Source organism: Poecilia latipinna, unplaced genomic scaffold (genome assembly GCF_001443285.1).
Source record: "Poecilia latipinna isolate Pla-1442-1.1 unplaced genomic scaffold, P_latipinna-1.0 Scaffold4630, whole genome shotgun sequence".
NCBI lineage: Eukaryota > Metazoa > Chordata > Actinopteri > Cyprinodontiformes > Poeciliidae > Poecilia > Poecilia latipinna.
In genome coordinates this window covers 1-20,880 of record NW_015117246.1, presented here as the reverse complement: position 1 = coordinate 20,880, position 20,880 = coordinate 1, and the positions used below count along the sequence as shown (strand labels likewise).

Sequence of the window (20,880 nt, the reverse complement as noted above, 5' to 3'; positions counted from 1 at the left end):
AAAAACCCCCTGAAGTTCCCTTTTTTGGGGTAAAAAAAACCTTTTGAAAAATTTCATTTTTTTTTTTTTTTTTTTTTTTTTTTTTCAAAAGCTTTAATTTATCGTGAAACTTTATTTTCCCACGCAGTTTTAAAAAAACATACTGGCTCAAAAATATGAAACACTGATTAATTGTAACCAAATGTTTCCTCTAAAGGTGACAGCTTGGGTCAGAAGGTTGGAACTCGTAAATAATTGTTCTGGATCCAATAGGGAAAAGATCCCAAACACAAATGAACCGGGTTTGAAATAAAAAAGGTCAACAATATGTTTCTGGCATAGCCACGACTTCAACAAATTGTGACAAGGTCTAATTGTGGAGCGTGTTTATAACCCATGGCGAGAAAAGCAATCAATTTAAATAAACTTAACAAACTGACTTGTCAATTACGCAGCCAGAATTAAGCCAGAAGGTTCTTAACAGCGACAAAAACTATATGATTTTTCTGCAACTTTCTAAAGGACATTAGTCCAAATATTAGCGAATGCATGTTTATAGTTGAGCCCGTCTGTATAGTTGCAATTTTGTGAAGATTTTAAATAAACTAAATTCAAACTTGACTGCACAATTCAAGATGAAGTTTGTTGCATAATTTATCCACTCTAATAAAATAATACTCAAAGCAGTTCAAAAATGTTATCAATTCCCAACATTATCAAAATAGTCATGATCATTAGGTACAGAAAAACATCTGAAAAACTGAGTATCAAGCAATTAGAATACTGAACACATTGATTGAGGACACTTATATAACGTATGTTACCTGACTTTGTCCAGGAAGAAAAATATATTTTAAAGCATTTAAAGTGACCTGGAGTGCAATGTTCAAATAGGATTATTGTGAAAATGGGGAAATAATTATTATAAAAATTAGACTAAGGAGTGTAAGCAGAACCACAACTAATGGATGTCTTGGAAAAAATAGGCTCAAAGTCACGATAACCAGAAGCGCTGATCCGGACCAGCATAATGTCCAAGAGCCAAGTCAGTCTTTAAAACAGTGAGAGAGAGATTTTAATTTTACTCACAACTTCAGAAGAAGACAACTGTATACACTGGAAAAGCACAACATGCAGCTGAATGTAATAAGTGATTATTTCAACCTTTCTTTAGTTTGTGTTCTTACTCCATCTGGTGGAGGGAATGAAATACCTGCATCGTCGTCAGCACTTTTCTCAGAAAATGTTGAGTATTTCCTTTGCTGGCTTGGGGACTTTCTTTGTCTGTCTCTCCCCCTCATTCACTCATAACTGTTTAAAAGAGATGAAGACAATGATCTATGGATGAGCTTCAACGAGTTTTAGTAGAGATCTCAGCAACAATTCATTGACATATTGATTGTTGGGAGATAAAACGTTAAAAGCCCGCTCTCTGGCGGTGTGTGTGTGTGTGTGTTTTTTGTACTTGGAAGTTTTATGTTTCTAATTTCTTGTGTCAGTGACAAACTATCTCAAAATATATTAATGGAAATATGTAATCAGTTCCATAATTGCTGGTCACTGACTCATCTGTCTCACAATTTAAAGAAGCAAGCAGATCTGAAGACAAATCAAATAAAAAATAATTACATTTAAACCAAAGACTTTGAGAAAATGACAGGGAACTAATAATTATTGCTGTAAATATTTAATCTTGTTATTCATTCATCTTGGTCTGGTTCTGTGAGATTTAATTCAGTCAAAAGAAACTGAAAACAGATGCTCATGCTAACTGCTCAGAAATAAAAGCTAAAAGGGGGAAGCTTTATAACGGATGTTGACTGAAGTTGATCATGTTTGATATGTGGAGGAAAAACAAAACATCAGTCTTCTGTCGGGAACCTCCCTGCCGTTTCAGTCCAGTCCTATTTTTCCCATATTTCTGGAAAATGCCCTGTTGTTGCATATGTTGACCCTTATTGATGATCATACTTCCTGTGTAATGATATATTTATAATACAGTGAGTCTTTTAGTATCTCTTCCCAATTGATATAATCAGATCATTTCTACAAACTATGCCTTCAAACTGTGGCTTAAGAGAAAGAAGAAAATCATATTATCGGCTTTTGCAGCACTAGTGATGGTCTTTTTTTTTGTTGTTAAATTAACAAATTTCTAATTGCCATTGTCTTTTTCTTACAACTTCAATTATCCAATCCAAACAAGGGCGTTCACAGAATAAATTTTGTTTACTTTGCATTGGATAGGATTTGGTATATTGGTCACAACCAACTCACTCAACTCACACATGAATTTTGCTCCAAATGTGGCACAGATGAAGAGAAGATATACCAGCTTTCCTAAATTATAGAATTTATTCTGAAGATGTACTGTTGTAATCTTCATAAACCTACTGCATTTAAACATTTTTATGGAGTGTACTCCACAATTTGGACTCATTTAACACATTTATTTTAATTCCCACTTTGCCTGATGTTCTCCAAAAAGGAACACGTATGTTAGTATTAAGTTTGATCTCAAGTTTTCCTGTCACTAGGTACTCTAACGAGTCAGCTTCTTCATTGAAAAGAGCAACAAAAAAAAAGTTTTGTCAATGATCCAACTGTGTCATAAAAAGCTCTTTTCTCCTCTGACCACAAGAGGGCAGTGTATCACTTTAATCTTTAAAGAAAGGGGGAGATCAGGCTAGTGTTCCTCAAGGTCAGCATTGTGCTTCACATTACAAAAGTTTGGGATGGTTCTGGAGTTCACAAAACGCTCAACAAAGTCTCATAAATCTTCTCATCACAAAGTCACAGTCGAGTGGAAGATCAGAGTGATGGAAATGTTTGTGAACAGCATGATACACAAATCCATATCAGGTTGATGTGATGGTAAATTTGTTGACTTAGATAACTGTGTACAAGTAGGTTTGCTAATTTATATTAAAGATAATCTTGTAAAGAGCCGATTAACCACTGACTAAAAAAAAAAAAAGAACATTCTGTTTATGATTTGCTTTCTTAATTCCAATTACATCAGCTGGAAGTAAGGTTGCTCTTGGCAATACAAAGGAAACATCATTATTAATAAGGCCCTCACTGACAAACACACGCACTCACACACACACACACACACACACACACACACGGATACACACACAGAAGGGAGAGGAGACACCATGTCAGGGAATGGCAGAAACAAGCGTTGGTCTGTCTTCAGCTGGGGCTGCAGTGGTTGCACCATTTGCTCACATGCTGGCAGATGTGCATGCACACACACACACACAGAGAAAGAGAGAGAGAAAGAGAGAGAGAGAGACCATCTCTGGACTCATCCACAAGAAAGAGATTTGAGCTGTGGAAGAGCTGAGTTTGCCGCACAGACTCACACACACACACACGCATACACCCTGAACGTCTCAGCCCCCATTGGTTGACGTCTCTCCACCCCACCGCCAGAGTCTCTGAGGGGTCTGCTGCAGCACTCTGCTCCAGGGTCCTGGAAACGCTGGAGTGAGCCTCTTTTCCCCCCCTCTTACTTCTATTTTTGGGCTGCATATAACGAAGGTCCTCAGTCTGCCTCGTTTTCCACAGTTTTTCAGCGTACTGGTTCCCAGCGTGCACCGCCTGCCGCAGCCTCACAGCTCTTTGAGCAGACAGAAACAGCAGCGCGGCCTGCAGCTCACAGAGGCTATATGATACCGCTGAGACAACGAGAATCTGAGCAATAAGCCAGCGAGAAAGGACGCATAAATCGTGCCTCGGCTGAAGGGCCCAGGGGCAGCAGCCCAGTGCTCAGCCAGCCATGTAGGCTGCGGCCGCAGCTAAAAGAATTTGGGAAGGGCCCTTCCTGCAGCCCATCCCCCCCCCATTCCAAGAAACATGGTTTAACTGAGATCCTCCGAAGCAGAGGAGGTTTCAGAACATCTTCAAATCTGAAGCACTGTGTTACATTTATAAAATCTTTCCAGACTCTTTAGGGACAGAATTTGATTTGGGGGGGGTCCTCCAGTTACCTTGAAACTCAACTAAATCTCCTTTATATAATCCATATTTAAACATTATGATTCACACATTTAATGTGAAATTATTTTTATTTTATCACAGGTTTATTAAAGTGTAACTAATCCCCATCTGAAAGCCCCACCCCTGGCAAACATTGAAAAATTCCAACAAAATGGGCGGAGCCAAAGGACAGCAGAGTGTTTTGAGGAGGGAGTGAATGGGACTGTGATCAGTACGAAATAAGTGATGTTGTCAACCTATCCACTGAGTGACTCTTTTTTTGTGTGTGTGTGTGTGTGTGTGTGTGTGTGTGTGTTGGGGACTTTTATGGTGACAACGCTCTGCAGCTTGGCAGCAGGCAGCCTGTCTGTCCTCCTGAGCGAACAGCAACAACAGCCGTTAGCCGCCACTAGCTTCTCCTGCTTCCCCAGCACTGCAGCCAGTCTCATCAGTTCAAAACCATACTTTCAAAAATATTCAGAGCAAAGGAGACACATTCACGTTTGTAAAGCTAAGGTTATCAACATACCTGTCAAGTTTTAGATTCAGAGGAGGAGGGGGAGGGGTGGCTGCTTATTGGTCCACCTATGACCCCTCCTACATTGTTAAATCTACGTTTTGGGTCATGTTTTTCCTGTATGGATGCAGATCTTCCTAGAGATGTGCTAGTTCCTATAATCTACCAATATTCCACTGCAACTAAGTGTGGTTACTCCAAATAAAATGATATATACCAAAGTCATTTGTGTTAGGATAAAAATGAACCTAAAATGAATGTTACAAAAAGTATCAGAATCAAATGTCTGTGAAAAAAATTATGTGTCAAACCAAACCACCCCCCTTCCTGATTTTCTGTCTTTTTTTTTTTGTTTTGTTTTTTTGCATGTTTGTCACACTTATGTGTTTCGAACATCAAACCAATTTAAAAATTAGTCAAAGACAAAACAAGTAAACACAAAATGCAGGTTTCAAATAAAGATGTTTGTTACTACGGGAGAAAAAATGTCAGACCTACATGGCCCTTTGTGAAAAAGTGATTGCCTCCCCGGCCCCTGCTGTTCAGACATAATTTAACTGTGGTTTATCACACCTGAGTTCACGTCTGGAGCCACACCCAAGCCTCAGCACTGCCACACCTGTTCTCAATCAAGACATCACTTAAATAAGACCTGCCTGACAAAGTGAAGTACACCAAATCATCCTCAAAACTTAATCATCATGCTGAAATGCAAAAAACAAAAAACATCAGGAAAGAAGGTAATTGGGATCTCTCAGTCTGGAAAGGACTATGAAGCCGATCCTAAAGCTTTGGGGCTCCAGTGAACCATAGTGAGAACTGTTACCCACAAATGACAAAAACATGGAACAATAGGTGGCTGGTTGGCCAAAATAACCCCCAGAGTACAGAGATGACTCATCTATGAGGTCACTAAAGACCCCACAACAACAACCAAGGAACTGAAGGCCTCACTTGAAGTCAATGATAAAGTCTCCAATATAAGAGACTAGGCAAAAATGAAGTAGAGCTTCAAAACAAAAACAACTTCTGAATTAAAAGAACATTAAGGCTTGCCTCAACTTTTCCAGAACACTTCTTGATGATCCCCAAGACGTTTAGAAAAACATCTTGTGGTCTGACGGGACAAAACATTAAACATTTTACATCTGGCGTAAAAAAGTAACACCGCATTTCAGAAAATGAACATCATGTGTCCTCGAGCTGAAACAAACTAGGGTTCTGCAGCAGAACAATGACCCAAAACACACCAGTGATTTCACTTCTGAATGCCTGAATAAAAGCAAAATGAAGACTTTGGAATGGCCTAGTCTAAGTCTAACCTAAATCCTATTGAGATGCTGTGGCATGACCTCATGCAAGAGAAAACCTTCCAATATGGCTGAATTAAAACATTTCTACAAAGGTGAGTGAGCCAAGATTCCTCCACAGCTGGAAAAGGCTCCTTGCAAGTCACAGCAAACACTTGAATGCATTTGGTGCTGCTGAGGGTGGCCCAACCAGTTATTAGGTTATGGGGCAATCGCTTTTTTTCAAGCAGGGCCATGTAGGTTTTGTTTTGCTTATTTTCCCTCCCTTAATAATAAACACCTTCATATAAAAACTTCATTTTGTGTTTACTTGTGTTGTCTTTGACTAATATCTAAATTAGCCTGATGTTTTGAAACGCTTCAAGTGAAGATGTTATGCTTTTAATCCTTACTTTTCTCATGTAGGTTAGTCACTGACGGTCTATATAAAGTAGAACTGAAATGCTTTGGTCTGAATTCCTCATTATTGTAGCTCTACAGACCAATCGTTTACACCGATTCTGAGGCGCGTTTCAGAACGACTGGTTTTGCTTTTCAAATGTGGATGAGACGTTCCACTCCACTTTGCTCAGCCATTTTTGTAGTTTGATAGCAACGATACAATTATCTACCAGCAGAGAAATGTTTTACGCCTGAGCTCATTACAGATGTCAATAGCAGAAGACTTGTCCATCCAACTTTACATGATGGAGCCAGAGTCTGACGCAGAGCAGGAAAATAAAGGCAACAAACCTGCAGAACCACGCCTTCAAAAAAATCCATCGCAGTGGTGTTATTACACCCTTACTATAGCGTCCATGCTTGTCAGATACCTGTTAAAATATTAATGCTACCACGACATGAATGAAGCAAACGAAGTCTTGACATAATTAAGGAGTTAGCTAATGGGAGATTCAAGAACGTTAATGAACACATTTGGATTATGTGTTCCCCTCCCCCACGACAAAAATTGCAAAAACAAAACCAAATACTTATATTAAAAACATGCAGTACAGTTATATCCTCACGGAGGCAGCTAACAGCTAGCACACAGCGCTAACAGAAACAGAAGATTCAATTATACTATCAAACTAATGGTCAGGATGTTATTATCAACATGCAAAATTCATGTCTGAACTAAGCTTTGTTGTCATTTTAGCGTTATTAGCAGCCTACTGCTTTGCTGTGTTCCTTGTTTCTATAGAGAGAAGGAACGGACTAAATCAAACAAAGTCTTTCATAAAATCCCTTTTGATATTGGCAGAGGTTGCTGAAGCACTTGTCCTTAAGTGAAAAAAATAAAACAAAAAAATTAACCAGACACTTCGAAGAGGCTCTGATGCCGGGGGGCGTGGGGGGTGTAAGAAATAGTGTTCGTCAATAAACATTAGAAGCAATCATTTTGACATGTCATGAAACTTTGGCATAACTGAATTTGGACTACAAAATTGTTGTAAGAAACAAAAATGGCAGATTCACAAAACTGATTAGTCGGAAGTCATGACCTGGTTTAGCAGTTCCACAGCAAATAGACAAAAAATAAATAAATAAATAAATAAATAAATAAATAAATAAATAAATAAATAAATAAATAAACACCCATTACAGGCAATAGAGAAGAATGAATAGCCTGAAAGATATAACCTAAAAAGAATAAAAATGCATCTACATGGCAGCAGGAAAGAATAAATTGACATTCTCAATGTACACAAAACATTTATTTAAGGGCTACAAAAAAGTGTGTGTGTGTATATATATATAAAAAAAATCCCCTTCTCACCCTCCGTGTGTGGTCTCTTTAATCCTCTGTGCCTAGAACTGCACATTTCTGGACTGAGAACTCTGATGTTTGAGTCAGTTATATGTAGGGGGCACCAAACTGACTGTAGCCCAGGGCTCTACATCTTCACAGATTCAGCCCTGGATGTTGTCTTGTTACATTAGTGTTGCTCTAAAACTAGCAAAGTAAGAAAAGAATATAATCTGCAAAGTATAGAAGGTGTTTCGGTTGTTACTTTTTGTGTTGCATTAAAATAACAATAAATAACTAACATTATAAGAACTGCAATGATTAATATGCTATATTGATATCGCAACATTCGGAATCATCACTGCTTTTCTGTTAGGCATAAAACTAACTAGTACATGTTAAACATTTTTTGTTGAATACTTTTTCAACAAAGTCATCGCACAGTAAAAACCTCAAACTGACTCATGTCCCGGTGCAGAAGAAAACAGTAATGGCTAAAACATTTGAATCTCTCAAGTTCTGTTTCTCCCCCAGAAAATGTAATCAGTGTTGCCCGTAAACAATCAGGTTATCTATTGGTCAGCAGACACAAACTGCAGGGGTAATCCTCAGTTCTGAAGTTAAACACTATTCTTCCCACATTCATAAATTAGAGGGAGGTTCCTAATTCTACAATAGCCTATAGGGCTTCAGATTCATGTGGAAACCTGTCAGAGGGAGGAAGCATGTTTATGAATGAACATAGTGCTCCTCTGCCCGAGTTCAGGGAGAAGTCCTTTAAGTAAAGGGATGAGTAAGGGGAGGTGTGCTTGGTGTGGGGAAACGGCACCTGCTGCACTTTCATCACATGTGCATTTTTTGTACGTTTTGTTGCAATGAATGCCAAAAAAGGGGGGGATTTAATCAACTTTAATGCAACAAATACTGGAGTGGGTCTAAGATCTGTGTCTGTTTGTCACATCTGCTTGCTTGTAAAGTTTTTGTCACTTGAGATGCAACTACACATAATGTATTTGTTTTTTTGATCATTTCTATTACAAACAATGCTTTCTGCATAAATTGGTATACAGCTTATTGATGGCGGTGAATGCCAGCGGGCATTAGAACAGCGAGCGGCCATCTGCCAGCCTAACGAACTAGCAACCCCACCAGCTGCAGTCGCAAAACGCCCTACAAAGCAGGACATGCATGCAGCTTCTGACGTCTGCGGCCACACTGCGCTACAAAGCCCAGAAAAACCCAGGAGCGGAAACAATGAGAACCGAGCTTATAGGCGCCGCATAGGTCCGCAAATTGCAAGTTTTTTTAAGAACAGGCTGCTGTTAAGAGCGCATCAGTTCATTTCGGGTGAGCGGTTCGTGAGATTATTCATTTTTTCACGCTGAAAAAAGCCCACATACATAAAAAGACTCATGCAGGGGCACTTTAATACCCCGACATGGCGACGGCAAGAAAAGGGAGAGAGCTTTTTACTATTTTGGAAACTAGCGCGGACACAGAAAGTAGCACGGAGTGCGACAGCCAAGACGCCCCGCTTAATCTTTCGGCCGATGTGAAGTGGTTTGAAATTCCCAACAGAAAGCCGGACTCGGACGAGGAGGAAGACGAGGAGACGCGGGAGGCGGCGGAGGACGGCGAGGGAGAGAATGGAGTGACGAGCACGGCAGCCGCGGCGGAGACTGCGGACGCGGCCAGCCTGATCGCGGGAGGAGGCTGCAACATTATTCTGGTCACCGGCAGCAACGGGATCAAGCACGACGATGAGGACTACGCGGAGGACTGCTATTATTCCACCTCCACTAACTGCTCCGACACCAACTCTAACGATTCGGATATTGATTTCTCCGATCTGGAGGAGGAGGAGGAGCGCAGGAGCTTTTTCGGCTTTGAGGAGGACCTGGAGGAGGACTGCACGTCTCCAGACTTCTGGGGCGAACCGGACCAGGTGATCGCGATCGAACCGTTCTCCGCCGCCAGTGGCCCTCAGCACTCGCTCGGGGACGAAGCTGACACCCGTGACTATTTCCGGATACTCTTCCCAGATTCTCTTTTTGAACACATGGTAGAACAAACAAACAATTACGCCCTCTATCGGCAGAGAAGGAGTGGGAAATCAGACCCCCACTGGCACCCCACTGATGTTAGAGAGATGAAAGCTTATGTGGGTCTGAATATTCTGATGGGCATCAATCAGCTTCCAGACACTGGCATGTACTGGGCCAGTGACATTTTTATTGGGAATGCAGGTTTTAAAAAAACTATGACGGCCAGACGCTTTGAGAAACTCACCCAGTATCTCCAGCTTTGTGACCGGGACTCTGAGCCTGTGCGTGGGGAGCGTGGATATGACGGCCTTTTTAAGATCAGGCCTCTCCTGGATGTGGTGGAGAACACAATGTGGGATGCATACTCGCCCAACCGCTGCTTGACCATAGATAAGTGCGCCATTGCCACAAAGAGGCGCTTCTCTCCCACCCAGTACATGTCCTCCAAGCCCCTGAGGAAGGGGCTGACAGTATGGATGCTGTGCGACTCCCGCTCAGGTTACTGCCACAGGACGAAAATCTATGTAGGTAAGCCCAGCGATGATGAGGCAGCGGCCTCTTTGGGTTACAGGGTGGTGAGCTCTCTTGTGCGAGGTCTGGAGGGTCAGTACCACCATGTGTTCATGGACAGCTTTTTCACCTCTGTGCCCCTCCTCCAGAGACTGCTGAGGGATGGACTGTACGCCTGCGGGCCCACTCAGGCCGGGCGAAAAGGCTACCCAGAAGTCCTCCGCCCTCGTAACGTGGGAAAGCTGTGTCAAGGGGAATTCTACCAGTGCCAGCGTGGCAACCTGGTTGCTACGGTGACCCGGGATATCAAGATGGTTAGCTGCCTCTCCACCAACTCCACACCTGGGATTGTGGGAATCAGTCCGGGCCGTCAGCAGCTGGACACAGACGGAGAGGGGGAGAGCGACAGCCTGGATGGTTCTAGTTTCTCCTTCGGCGTGCCCCGACCCCTGCCACTGCTGCTGTACCAGGAGAACATGAGGGGGGTGGACCTGTGTGACCAGCTGAGGGAATGCTACCAGGTCGGAAGGCCATGCAAGAAGTGGTGGCGCTATTTCTTGTGGTTTTATGTGAATCTGTGCATCGTCAATGCCTATGTAATACTTAGGGAGACCCGTGGGGGCACACCGCCAGCGGGCTTCAACGGGAAGCAGTTCACCCAGCGCCACTTCCGTGTACGGCTGGCACAGCAGCTGATTGGAGACTACCAGGGGGCGAGGGGCATGGAGCGAGCGGCACGCAAGAGGCATGCAGACTCGCCCATAGAGTATGGACATCGGCTGGAGCGCATGTCGGAGCGCTCTCGGCGATGCAGGAACTGCACAAACAAGGGGCTGCGACATGAAAGTGTGTTTGGCTGCAAGATATGCAACGTCCACCTGTGCAGGGGTGGCTGCTTCTCTGAGTTTCATAAATAATTCTGAACAGATTTTGTTTGTTTGTTTGTTTGTTTGTTTTTTACAATTCTGTAATCAAACAACTCCTGTCAATGTTTCTTTTTTTTTTAAACCATAAAAGAAATGTAATTCCAAAGGTTACCACTACAAGTGCACAGTATAGCCACACACTTTATGTAGAGATAGTTTTAGGTTAGAGGTATTATTGCACGAATAATAGAGAAAATAATTAAAAAAGCTGTAGATTATTTTAAATAGTTGAATGTTTTTGGCATCTTGCCTTCTGTAACACTGACAAAATTGCCTTGTATCTCTTTTTATACATTTAAATATTGTAAACATTTTATATGGAAAAAAAAAACAAGAAAGCAAATGTTTCTGCACTCATAATAGATCACAAAATGTTTACGATGGGAAGTTTATCTTTCTCTTTTTTCCAAAATAAAGACTTCATTATGATGAACGTAACTGAACCATAATCTCAGTTTTTGTGGTTTTAGGCATGGAAAGCAACACCAAGGTTAATGAGCAAATGAGATTAGACCCTGCAGAGAATCAGATCTTTAATGACTATTCTTAAATACTTTTCGGTTGGGACCTTTAAGGGGACACAGCTTGGAGCAATTAGATGGTAGAAAAAGCCCCTCAGTCTTTCCAGCCAATGGACTAAGAGATTCAGTTTCTCCTTCCAACAGCAGCCATCTGTGGCCCATTTACAACATATCCAAACTTGTGGTACTTGTCACTGACAAAACTGTGGAAAGGAATAAACACTGTGTTTTTGATACAATAATCTTTGATGGGCACATTAGAGGAAGCACATAGGGTAATGACATTTTAAGTTTGTACATAGTTATTTAAACAAGCACGGGTCGGATCAGAGCTGCTTGATCGGGCCGCAGCCATTGAGAGTCTAGTTGAAGATTTTGAACATCTTTTAAGAAGAGCTTGTGAATTTATTCTGCTGCAGGCTGCTAAGGCTGCATGTAGGCAGAGATAGGCCACTTCAGCAGGGCAGACTACCCGTCTCCAGCGTGCCTCCGTCTGAGGTCTCTCTCCTTCTTTAGCAGTCTATCTCTTTATCACTCTCTCTCTCTCGCTCTCTCTCTCTCTCCAGGCTCTACTGTGCCATCCCACACACACACACACACACACACACACACACAAATACACACACGGTCACGCACGCATATCACACAGAGGCACACACATCCTCCCCTCCCTTCCCCTTCACTCCGCTCTCCTGCACTCTCTCTCAGCCGTTCCCCAGCTGGGAGAGGGTTAGTCAACTGGACGCCCATCCCGCTGATCTGCGGGAGCCCCCGTGGGGAGTTGCCATGGCAACCGTGGCCGATGAAGACAGGGAGACGCCTGCAGGCCCACATGGTTGTCATGGCGCTCGTTCTGGCTACGGCAATGGGAGGTGCCAGAGGCCACACCTCCGTGCTCAGCTCTCCAAAAGTACAGAGGGCTGTGGTATGGTGGTGTGTAGTTGCTGCGTGTGTGTTTGTGTGTGTTATAGGAGCCGGCTGGCTCGTAGCCTGCACACCCTGCGCAGAGCCAGAATGGTTACCAGGCAAGCTCGACAACAAGCACAGTCAAGACTACGGCCGCTGCCAAATCTAAGCCAGAGTAATTTTTGAGAGACGTCTTCATGCAGGTGTTGCTGGGGATTAGATGAATCTATCTCAATGTGTCCCTCGTAATACCCAATCAACATCCCCTGCACAAAGACGGATGAGGCAGATTAAGCTACATTTGGGCTATTTATGGTGCAAGTCAAAAGCTTGGATGCTCAAACACACTCAGTTGAGCAGTATGTGATCAAACTTTTAAATTCTAAGAGCGAAACATGTTTATTCCAACAAAACACGTGAGTGCAGTGTTTCCTTTCTATTAGTTTTGTGTGAATCATGGAGTTCTGTCTTGAGTCGACTCCTTCTGTTTCCTGGACACACTATTTCCTGGAGGAACCTCGACCAAGAAATGTGCAGTGCTTTCCGTCTCTGGTCCAGGAAGATCTCAGAGTCTATGTCAAGAACATGGGCTTGGTTTCGCTTACATATTCTGTCAAATCATAAATGTCCCTTTGAGGAACTATTTCTTCTGGTTGCAATGAGTGCTTAGGCAAGGATGATCCTGAAAAAGCTTTACCATCTAAATCTAATCCTAATTTTAGTTTTTTTGACTCATATTCTGTGTAGTTTAACACTGGCATATTTAGTAGCGAATACTAGCCTATACTAACCCATATGGTTTAATTTGAAGGCTAAAAATGTATCAAACATTTCTATTTTTAATTATAAAAATGAAAAAGAAAATAATATGTTAAATGTTTTTATCCTTGTTTTACTCAGTTGTCCTTGAACACACCTACATGTGTTCAAACACACATTAGCAGGACTTTGGGGAACTTGACTGAGGAGATAATTCATCCATCCATCCATTTTCTCACACCCTTGTCCCCAGTGGGGTCAGGAGGGGTGATGGTGGCTATCTGCAGCGAAACATTTCGGGTGAGAGGCGGGGTACAACCTGGACAGGTCGCCAGTCCATCGCAGGAGGAGATAATTCATCCATTTGATTTAGGTGTATTGGACCAAGGACACATCCCTGCAGGACGCCTGACATTGAGGACTGGAATTAGAGATTCCTACTTTAGAGAATTTGTGGTTCACATCAGTTCTGTCAGGAGGAATGGATCAGACTTCCAGAAAACTACTGTAACAGCCTTATGGAAGAAAACTCAAAACATTTAACCCAAGTCTGAGGAAATCTATTTCCTCTGATTACTATGGAATTTAGGAAATAGAAACAGTTTTAATAAGTCTGACTGAGAAGTTTGGTCTGACTTAACTTCAGACAGAGATAAAAACAAACGTGTACATCTTTTTTTCAGTGAATGTACACTTCTATTGTCTAACCAGACACATATACATGTGAAAAACGTAACCTTATCATTTACACTGGTGAAATGAATGACAGATCACATAATTTGGAGTTAGTTAGATGAACTTAGTAATTTCAGCTCTGGATGTATTTGTCTATATGCCTCCACATGTAATTTCATAACAACTGTTTCTATTTCATCTTCTGTTTTATACTTGTAAACAAATAGCTTCGTATGTATGAATAAGTCAGATGACTTAGTCAACTTAATGACTGGAACTGTTCATGCTCATGAATGTTCTCAGGAAGTTCAAAGAACACTTGGATCCTTTAAAAACTGAGAAGGTTCTGTATGTGCTGCAGAAAGATGTCATGTTACATTGAGTTTCTAGATAAAAAGTTGGTTTAAGTTAAATGGACACTTTCATGTGTACACCAAACTGAACAAGTGGATTATTTTCCTAAGATGTCCCTTTGTAAAACTTTTCAGATTTTATGATCGGGCAGCTGTGGGTCAGTAGGAAGATACAAGTTGACTGTCTTGTAGGCAGAAATTCAGGGTTCAGTTCCAGCCTCTTTTACTGCTTTAAAGAGCCCATAAGCAAGGCAATTAACTCCAATTTGGCTCCCAATCAGTGTCTGAAATTGGATGCTGTGTAAAAGTGTTATAGTTGGTCCATATGAAGCGAATAAGACATGTAAGTTCAAACCATTTCACAAGAAACTATTGGATCTCAATTGCATATTATTCATTTTAATTGTCCTGCTCAGAGGTGAACCTCTGCTTTAGTCTCAAGTCATTTGCATCATCTAACTGGTTTTCTTATTGTCTTGCATTTCGCTCCATCCATCGCCTCATCAACTCTGACCAGCTTCAATATCCCAGCTGTCGAAGAGCATCCCCTCTGCGTGACTCTCCCAACACAATGTTTCTTTATTTAGGCCAAAAACACAGTTGACTCAACCAAAACATCTCTGATAGCACCATTTTGTTGTGCACCCTATATGGCTTGTGGCAACAATTGTTTTCTTATTATCACATTTATATAAAGTGCACATTTGTCCTTTCAGTTTCACAGATTCTACGTGAGATTTGGAGATGAATTCCTCCAGAAGTCTATCGTCGACTTCTCTGTCAAAAGAAATCCCAGTGAAGTATATTGATACAGAAATGTATTCCAAATATATCTTTTCAAAAATCGCATATTTTGGTTATTTGGATACGTTATCCCCAAATCGTTTTTCAATCGGGATTGGATTGTTCTGCACATTTTCCTATTTGAAAATGTGATATTTGGTTTTTGACCCAAGCAAAACAGGACTATTTGACATATTTTACCAAATTTTGTATTTTTGATGTTTAATGTGGGATATACCAGTGATTTATTATAACATACATCGAAACAACAAAACAGCTCTGGATTTCCAACAAAACCATTTAAGTTAAATGGCTGACATCTCCATCTAGTGGACATGCACATATAGTGTTGAACAGCATTTCAGGTTTAGACAGCAACAGAAATCATTCCTGTAAGAAATGTAAATGCAGTTACAAAAATATCAACAGCTGTGTACATAGCCATAAACCCTGCATTACAACCTCAGAGCAATGTACGTACACCCTTTTTGTTCTTGTTCTTTTAATCAGGACGTTTTCTAAACCAGATGGATCTTTTTGGTTTTTGTTGAAGAGGTTTTGGCGAACCCTGGAGGATGACCAGAGGAAGTTTAATTTCTGCATCTCTCAGCAAGGGGACACCAAGAGTGATCTGTAGAGCACAGAATAATAAAAATAAAAGATTGTACATTATGAACCCAGGAAAAAAAATGACAACACCTGGATAACTGACCTATTTAACACTAGCACATGCCTCAGTGAGCAATTGTATTCTAAGAGCTCACATGCAAATCTATTTGAGTGGATGGCAAGATGGAACAGGTTGAGCTGTAATACGAAACGCCTCCCTCGATGAGCCATGAGGCTTCTAACCCCTCCTCCTCCTCGCTGTCTTTCCCATCATGCAGTCAGTTTCTGGAGCTCTTTTCATGATTCGATTCAAGCACTTAAAAATGTTTAGTTTGCAAAATAAATGAAAACATTAAGCAACAGTATTGATTTCTGAAAACAGCAGCCCTCTTATTTCATGTATAGTTCTGAAATTGCAGAATAATATCAATAAACTCTCGTGTGAGACAGCTGTCCGAATTCATTATGTAACAACCATAGATACCTTGATTCTGTACTCCAGATTCATCATGCTGCAGTTGAAGAAGGTGGCGGGAAGGTGTGGAGGGATGATCAATAATTTGGTTACAGTGTGAATGCCCTCAGCTGGAACAGCGTCTCCTATCTCGAACAAGACGTCCTTTGTTTGCACTTTCTTCCTTGAATGGGCCACAAAGGTTAGCTTCTCACACAGGTAGAACTTTGGCGTTACAGAGTGTGCAGAGGCATTGAGTACCTCCACGAAGACTCCCATTGCCTCTCCTACAGTTTCACATTCAAACAGATGTAAAAAACAAAACATTTTAGAAATAGACACTGAAGTAATATATTTCTGAAGATCATACACAAAGAAATCAGCATAAGTAAATCTGGGGAATTAAATGTGGAATTAAATTTGAAAAAAAAAGCAATTAAAATCATCTGAATAAATCGTTTTAGTACAACAGAGCTTGAAAATAATGGGGTGTGGGTTCTTGTGAGCTGTCTGATGCTTAGTTCTTCCCAAAGATTTTTTTTTTAAATTGAATTTCAGTCAGGCCCTTCTCTCAGTTCATCCTTCCTTCAAAAATATGAACTTTACAAGTGCTGTGCTTGAAGGAAGCCCCACACCATAATGATTTTACCTCCGAGAATCCATCTTGGCGTGCTGCTTAGTGGGTAACGTGAAATGCCATGTCCTATACGTGTGTGCAGTGACACTGAAAAAGTTAAATTTTAATCTCATCAATATATTCTGTTCTTCCTTTGTTTCACTGGGTTTTCTAAATGCCCTGTGTCAATGTTTGAACTGCCTTTGTGCTTTTTCTTCAGCAGTGAAGTCTTGTGTGCTTAGCAAGAATGCAGGTAATGGCGCTCAACACCATTACCTCAATTAATGGTGGTAATGGTGCTCAATTGCCACCATTTATAATGTTCAGAGAATTTGACAGACAATCCGTCTGTCAAATTGTCTGACAATTTACTTGTGAACATTGTAAGATGCTTATTATATCTTACCTTGGAGCAAACTATTTAAGAATTACTACTGATGTTTTCCAAACACAAATTTAACTGGTTTTCTTCCTTTTTCTTCTCTTTTTCAGCCTTTTCTTGTTAAGTTGTTCAGTGTTTATTTGTTTTGATTTCTTTGTAAGTGTGGATGCTTACTTTCTGAGGTGCCTGTGTGAAATCTACTTACCTTGCTTTAAGCCCATTTTTTCAGAGGTCACATTCATGGTAACCTTCCCTGAGCCACAAAATGAAATCCTGGTTGCATGCTGTTGCTCCTATCAAATCAACACAAACACGTTCAGAGAAAATAATCTCAGACTTTCAGATCTTCTTTCAGATGAAGTGGAAAACAAGGAAATCAAAAATAATTTCTCACCTTCAGCCCAATGATTATCATTTCTGATTTGGAGGCAAAAGGAAACTCAGAGCTGGTTAGAAAGGGAAACTCAGTCTTGGTTTTGTGCACAAGCCAAATTGATTGAGTCAAATGAGCTCGCAAACTATATGTGATCTCACCACATTTGCTTCTATAAGATGAGGGCATGTCTCTGTAAGGGCGGAACCCAAAGATAACATTACTTTCTAATCCAAGTTTCTTACATGCAGCTGAAAGTCAGTTTATATCTGGGAATAACTCATACCTGCTTGGAATCACAAAGCTGAATGGAAAAACATTAATCCCAGCACCCATGATTTCTGAACCTTAAAAGAGAAATAATGTTACACTAAATGGGAATTCACCAAATTATTTTAACATAAAAAATAAAAAAAATCTCAGAAAATAAATTACAAAACATACCATCTCCCTTGTTTTTGTCCTGAAGAATTATATGCTCAAAATAGAAGTATTTCTTCTTGTTGCTGCGGAAGATGGAGTTTTGTCCTTCTTGTTCGTACCAACTCACCTTAGTCTTTCCCTTAGCTCGGACCAAAAAGCTCTGCACTTTGATATCCTTGGTGGTTACCACGGTTACTTTTCCAGAAAGAACGTCCCCTGGGGAGTAGGTGCCTTGGTCCTTCACTCTGTCATACTCCACTGAGAAATGCTTCACAGTCATGATAGGACGACATCAATACAGTAAATGCTGTGATAAAAGATCTATGCGCTTAAATACATTCTCCCTGACAGCTGAAACTGAGTTAAAATTAGGATGATGACCTCTCTTTGATAAATAGGGATGCTGGCGTTACTGGAACAGTGGACTGCAGTGCAGAATGGGTAACTGTGTCTGAACAGGTCACGTAATCAATCCTGCAGGTGTCCTTTTCACAGAGGTAACTCTAGCCAGGATGGCGACGGCTGCATCAGATTAAGTGAATATGCAAAGGGATGATGTTTTGCATGTGTGCAAGTTTATGTTTGTCCTAGCAAGAATCAGTCGGTACAATGAATCAGTTAATAGTAAATCACTTTATATATTCTGTAGTTATTGTAAACAAAAAGGTGGAGAAAAAAAATCAAAGTTTAAAGATTCAAAAATTACAACTTTTAGTTTATTAACAGTACATTTGAAACAACACAAATTGGACCAAAGTGCAGTTTAACGAAATATACATTATTCAGCCTATATAGAGTTAGTTATAACAAGTGAAATCAATAAAACTGGGGATCAAAAGGGATCAAATAAAATTAAAATGTAAACAAATATGAGCATAGTATGTTTAAATTGAGGTAAAAGGTTACTTGAATCAAATAGTAGCCTAAAGAGGTCACTTTTGAGAGATGCTAAAATGATGAATGATGATGCTATAGAGGCCAGTATTTTACCGTTCTTTTAAAAAATGGTAAACTACTGGCAGCTATAGACAGCAGAAGTTTACCGTTCTTTCACAGTATCCATACCGTACGTGCATTGACGGTAATTTACTGTCAGGATTAATTACGGTACAGCTACTGTGCATTTACAGTAAACTTCTGGCGTCTATAGCTGCCAGTATGTTACTGTAAATTTAGAGGATTATTTCTTAGAGTGTGGTCTCCCTGGCTGTGTACATTTCTAGCCCATCACAGAGCCTTTCATGAACATTACATTACATACTTTAGACATTTCTTTAAAAAGAAAACCTTGTGAATTCATATTAAAGTCGCCTGCAGTAGCTGTTGTGTTCTCTAAAGGAAATAATCTCAGTCATGTTTTCTTTGGCTCAGTCGTGCAGCAAATTTGTCAAGTTGTGCTGTAGACAACACAGGCACTGATGAGGTTGGAAAAAACTGCTGCTGGTGTGTCATACAAAAACCATAACATTCCCATTTAAAGGAAGTCTTAAAATCTGAGTTCTTTAAACTCCAAAAGGAAAAGAAGGGTACATTGCATATTCTTCATAGGGAGGTGGAAGACCCATTGGTTGTGACATCCAGGCTGGCTGATTTGGACGTCCAGAAGGATTCTCCTCCGATAGCTCAGGTATGATGACAATGGGGAGTTTGACCACTAAGTCTGCCTCACATGTGATTTCTAGATATACCTGGGAGGAAAGAAACAATAAATAGTCCCTTCTTTTCAGCAAGATGTTATACACACACACCCCACACACGCATATATGTGCTTTTTAAGTTATGCTTGGATGGTCAGTCCTACCATCTAGTCATGTCTTAGACTGGACTGTGTAAACACATAATCTACAAAAAACAACAAGTCTGTCCCACAGGTGAAGCTTACCTTTAATCTGTACTCTAGCTTGATGATGGAGCAGTTCAAGATGGATGGGGAAAGCTCTCGAGGGATGGTGATCTCCTTTATTACCGTTGTTTTGCCAGAGAATGATTCGACTGCATCTGCCTTTTCCTTCAGTATCTCATGTTTCTGAATTTTACTTCGGTGTATGCCAAAGTAGATCTTCTTCTCGTCAAGTACAAACTTAGGTTTGACCAAACGACTTGAGAGATTCTCAATTTCAAGCCGGACCCGGAGGGCCTCACCTGTACAATGAAGAGACATAGTCAGCTTCCAGCATCACACACCAAGACAATATCATACAAATATCATTTAAGGCCAAAATGGATTGAACAAGGGGACAAGTAACAGGTTAGAACATATCTTTCATAGCTGAGCATGCTTTTGGAGCAAAGAACACACTAGACACGATTACTTTAAATTGTATGGTTCTTGTATTAACAAAGAATATGTTCAGTCCCTTTTACTCTTTTTCCTCTAAGTAAACTCCAGAGCAAAGTATGCATACATTTGTACTATTTGAAATATTCCAACGTTGTTTTTACTACAACAGACTCTGTAAATCTTCAAACCCCAGCAATATAAGACAGAGCATAAGGTCTACTGAAGAACTAATTGTGCTTGTAAGTCAGCATGTTCACTTTCACAAACCAGATACTTGCCTTGTTTGTATCCTCTCTGCCTTGTGTGGACGGTCATTGAAACCTTTCCAGAGCCAAGAACAATGTTTTTGCTCATGCTTCCATGTTGACGGGCCTAAAATGGCATCACATCGTTGTGACTTACATAAATGTTGTTTGTTTTCTATCTCTTAATTCGCTAAAGTGTGACAATTTTTTTTAACAGTTCTTTCTTTCTCACCAAAAGTCCTGATACGGATGGTTTGCACACAAATGTGAAGTGAGTTTCAGCTTTTTTTGTCAGCTTCATCGATTGCTTCAGCTCTGCCTTCAACGTATGAACAATTTGACCAAAGACTGAGCAGAAAGATGAAGGTATTTTTCGGCTAAAGAAAATATATATATATATATATATATATATATATATATATATATATATATATATATAAAAAAAAAAAAAAAAAAAAAAATATACGTAAAAAAAAGAAAAAAAAAAAAAAAATAAA

General features: G+C 40.4%; 2 protein-coding genes across 2 annotated transcripts; both read right to left on the bottom strand.

Moving 5' to 3' along the window:
- Positions 1-15,201: 15,201 nt before the first annotated feature.
- Positions 15,202-18,277, bottom strand: LOC106942875 (arrestin domain-containing protein 3-like). Its single transcript, XM_015026220.1, has 6 exons — positions 17,879-18,277; positions 17,721-17,781; positions 17,456-17,627; positions 17,267-17,354; positions 16,094-16,350; positions 15,202-15,631 (listed from the first exon to the last, which is right to left on the bottom strand). Exons 1-6 carry the CDS (start codon positions 18,135-18,137, stop codon positions 15,503-15,505), a joined length of 966 nt encoding a protein of 321 aa, XP_014881706.1. The 5' UTR covers positions 18,138-18,277; the 3' UTR covers positions 15,202-15,502.
- Positions 18,278-18,543: 266 nt separating this feature from the next.
- Positions 18,544-20,708, bottom strand: LOC106942874 (arrestin domain-containing protein 3-like). Its single transcript, XM_015026218.1, has 3 exons — positions 20,417-20,708; positions 19,740-19,999; positions 18,544-19,545 (listed from the first exon to the last, which is right to left on the bottom strand). Exons 1-3 carry the CDS (start codon positions 20,490-20,492, stop codon positions 19,360-19,362), a joined length of 522 nt encoding a protein of 173 aa, XP_014881704.1. The 5' UTR covers positions 20,493-20,708; the 3' UTR covers positions 18,544-19,359.
- Positions 20,709-20,880: the final 172 nt, after the last annotated feature.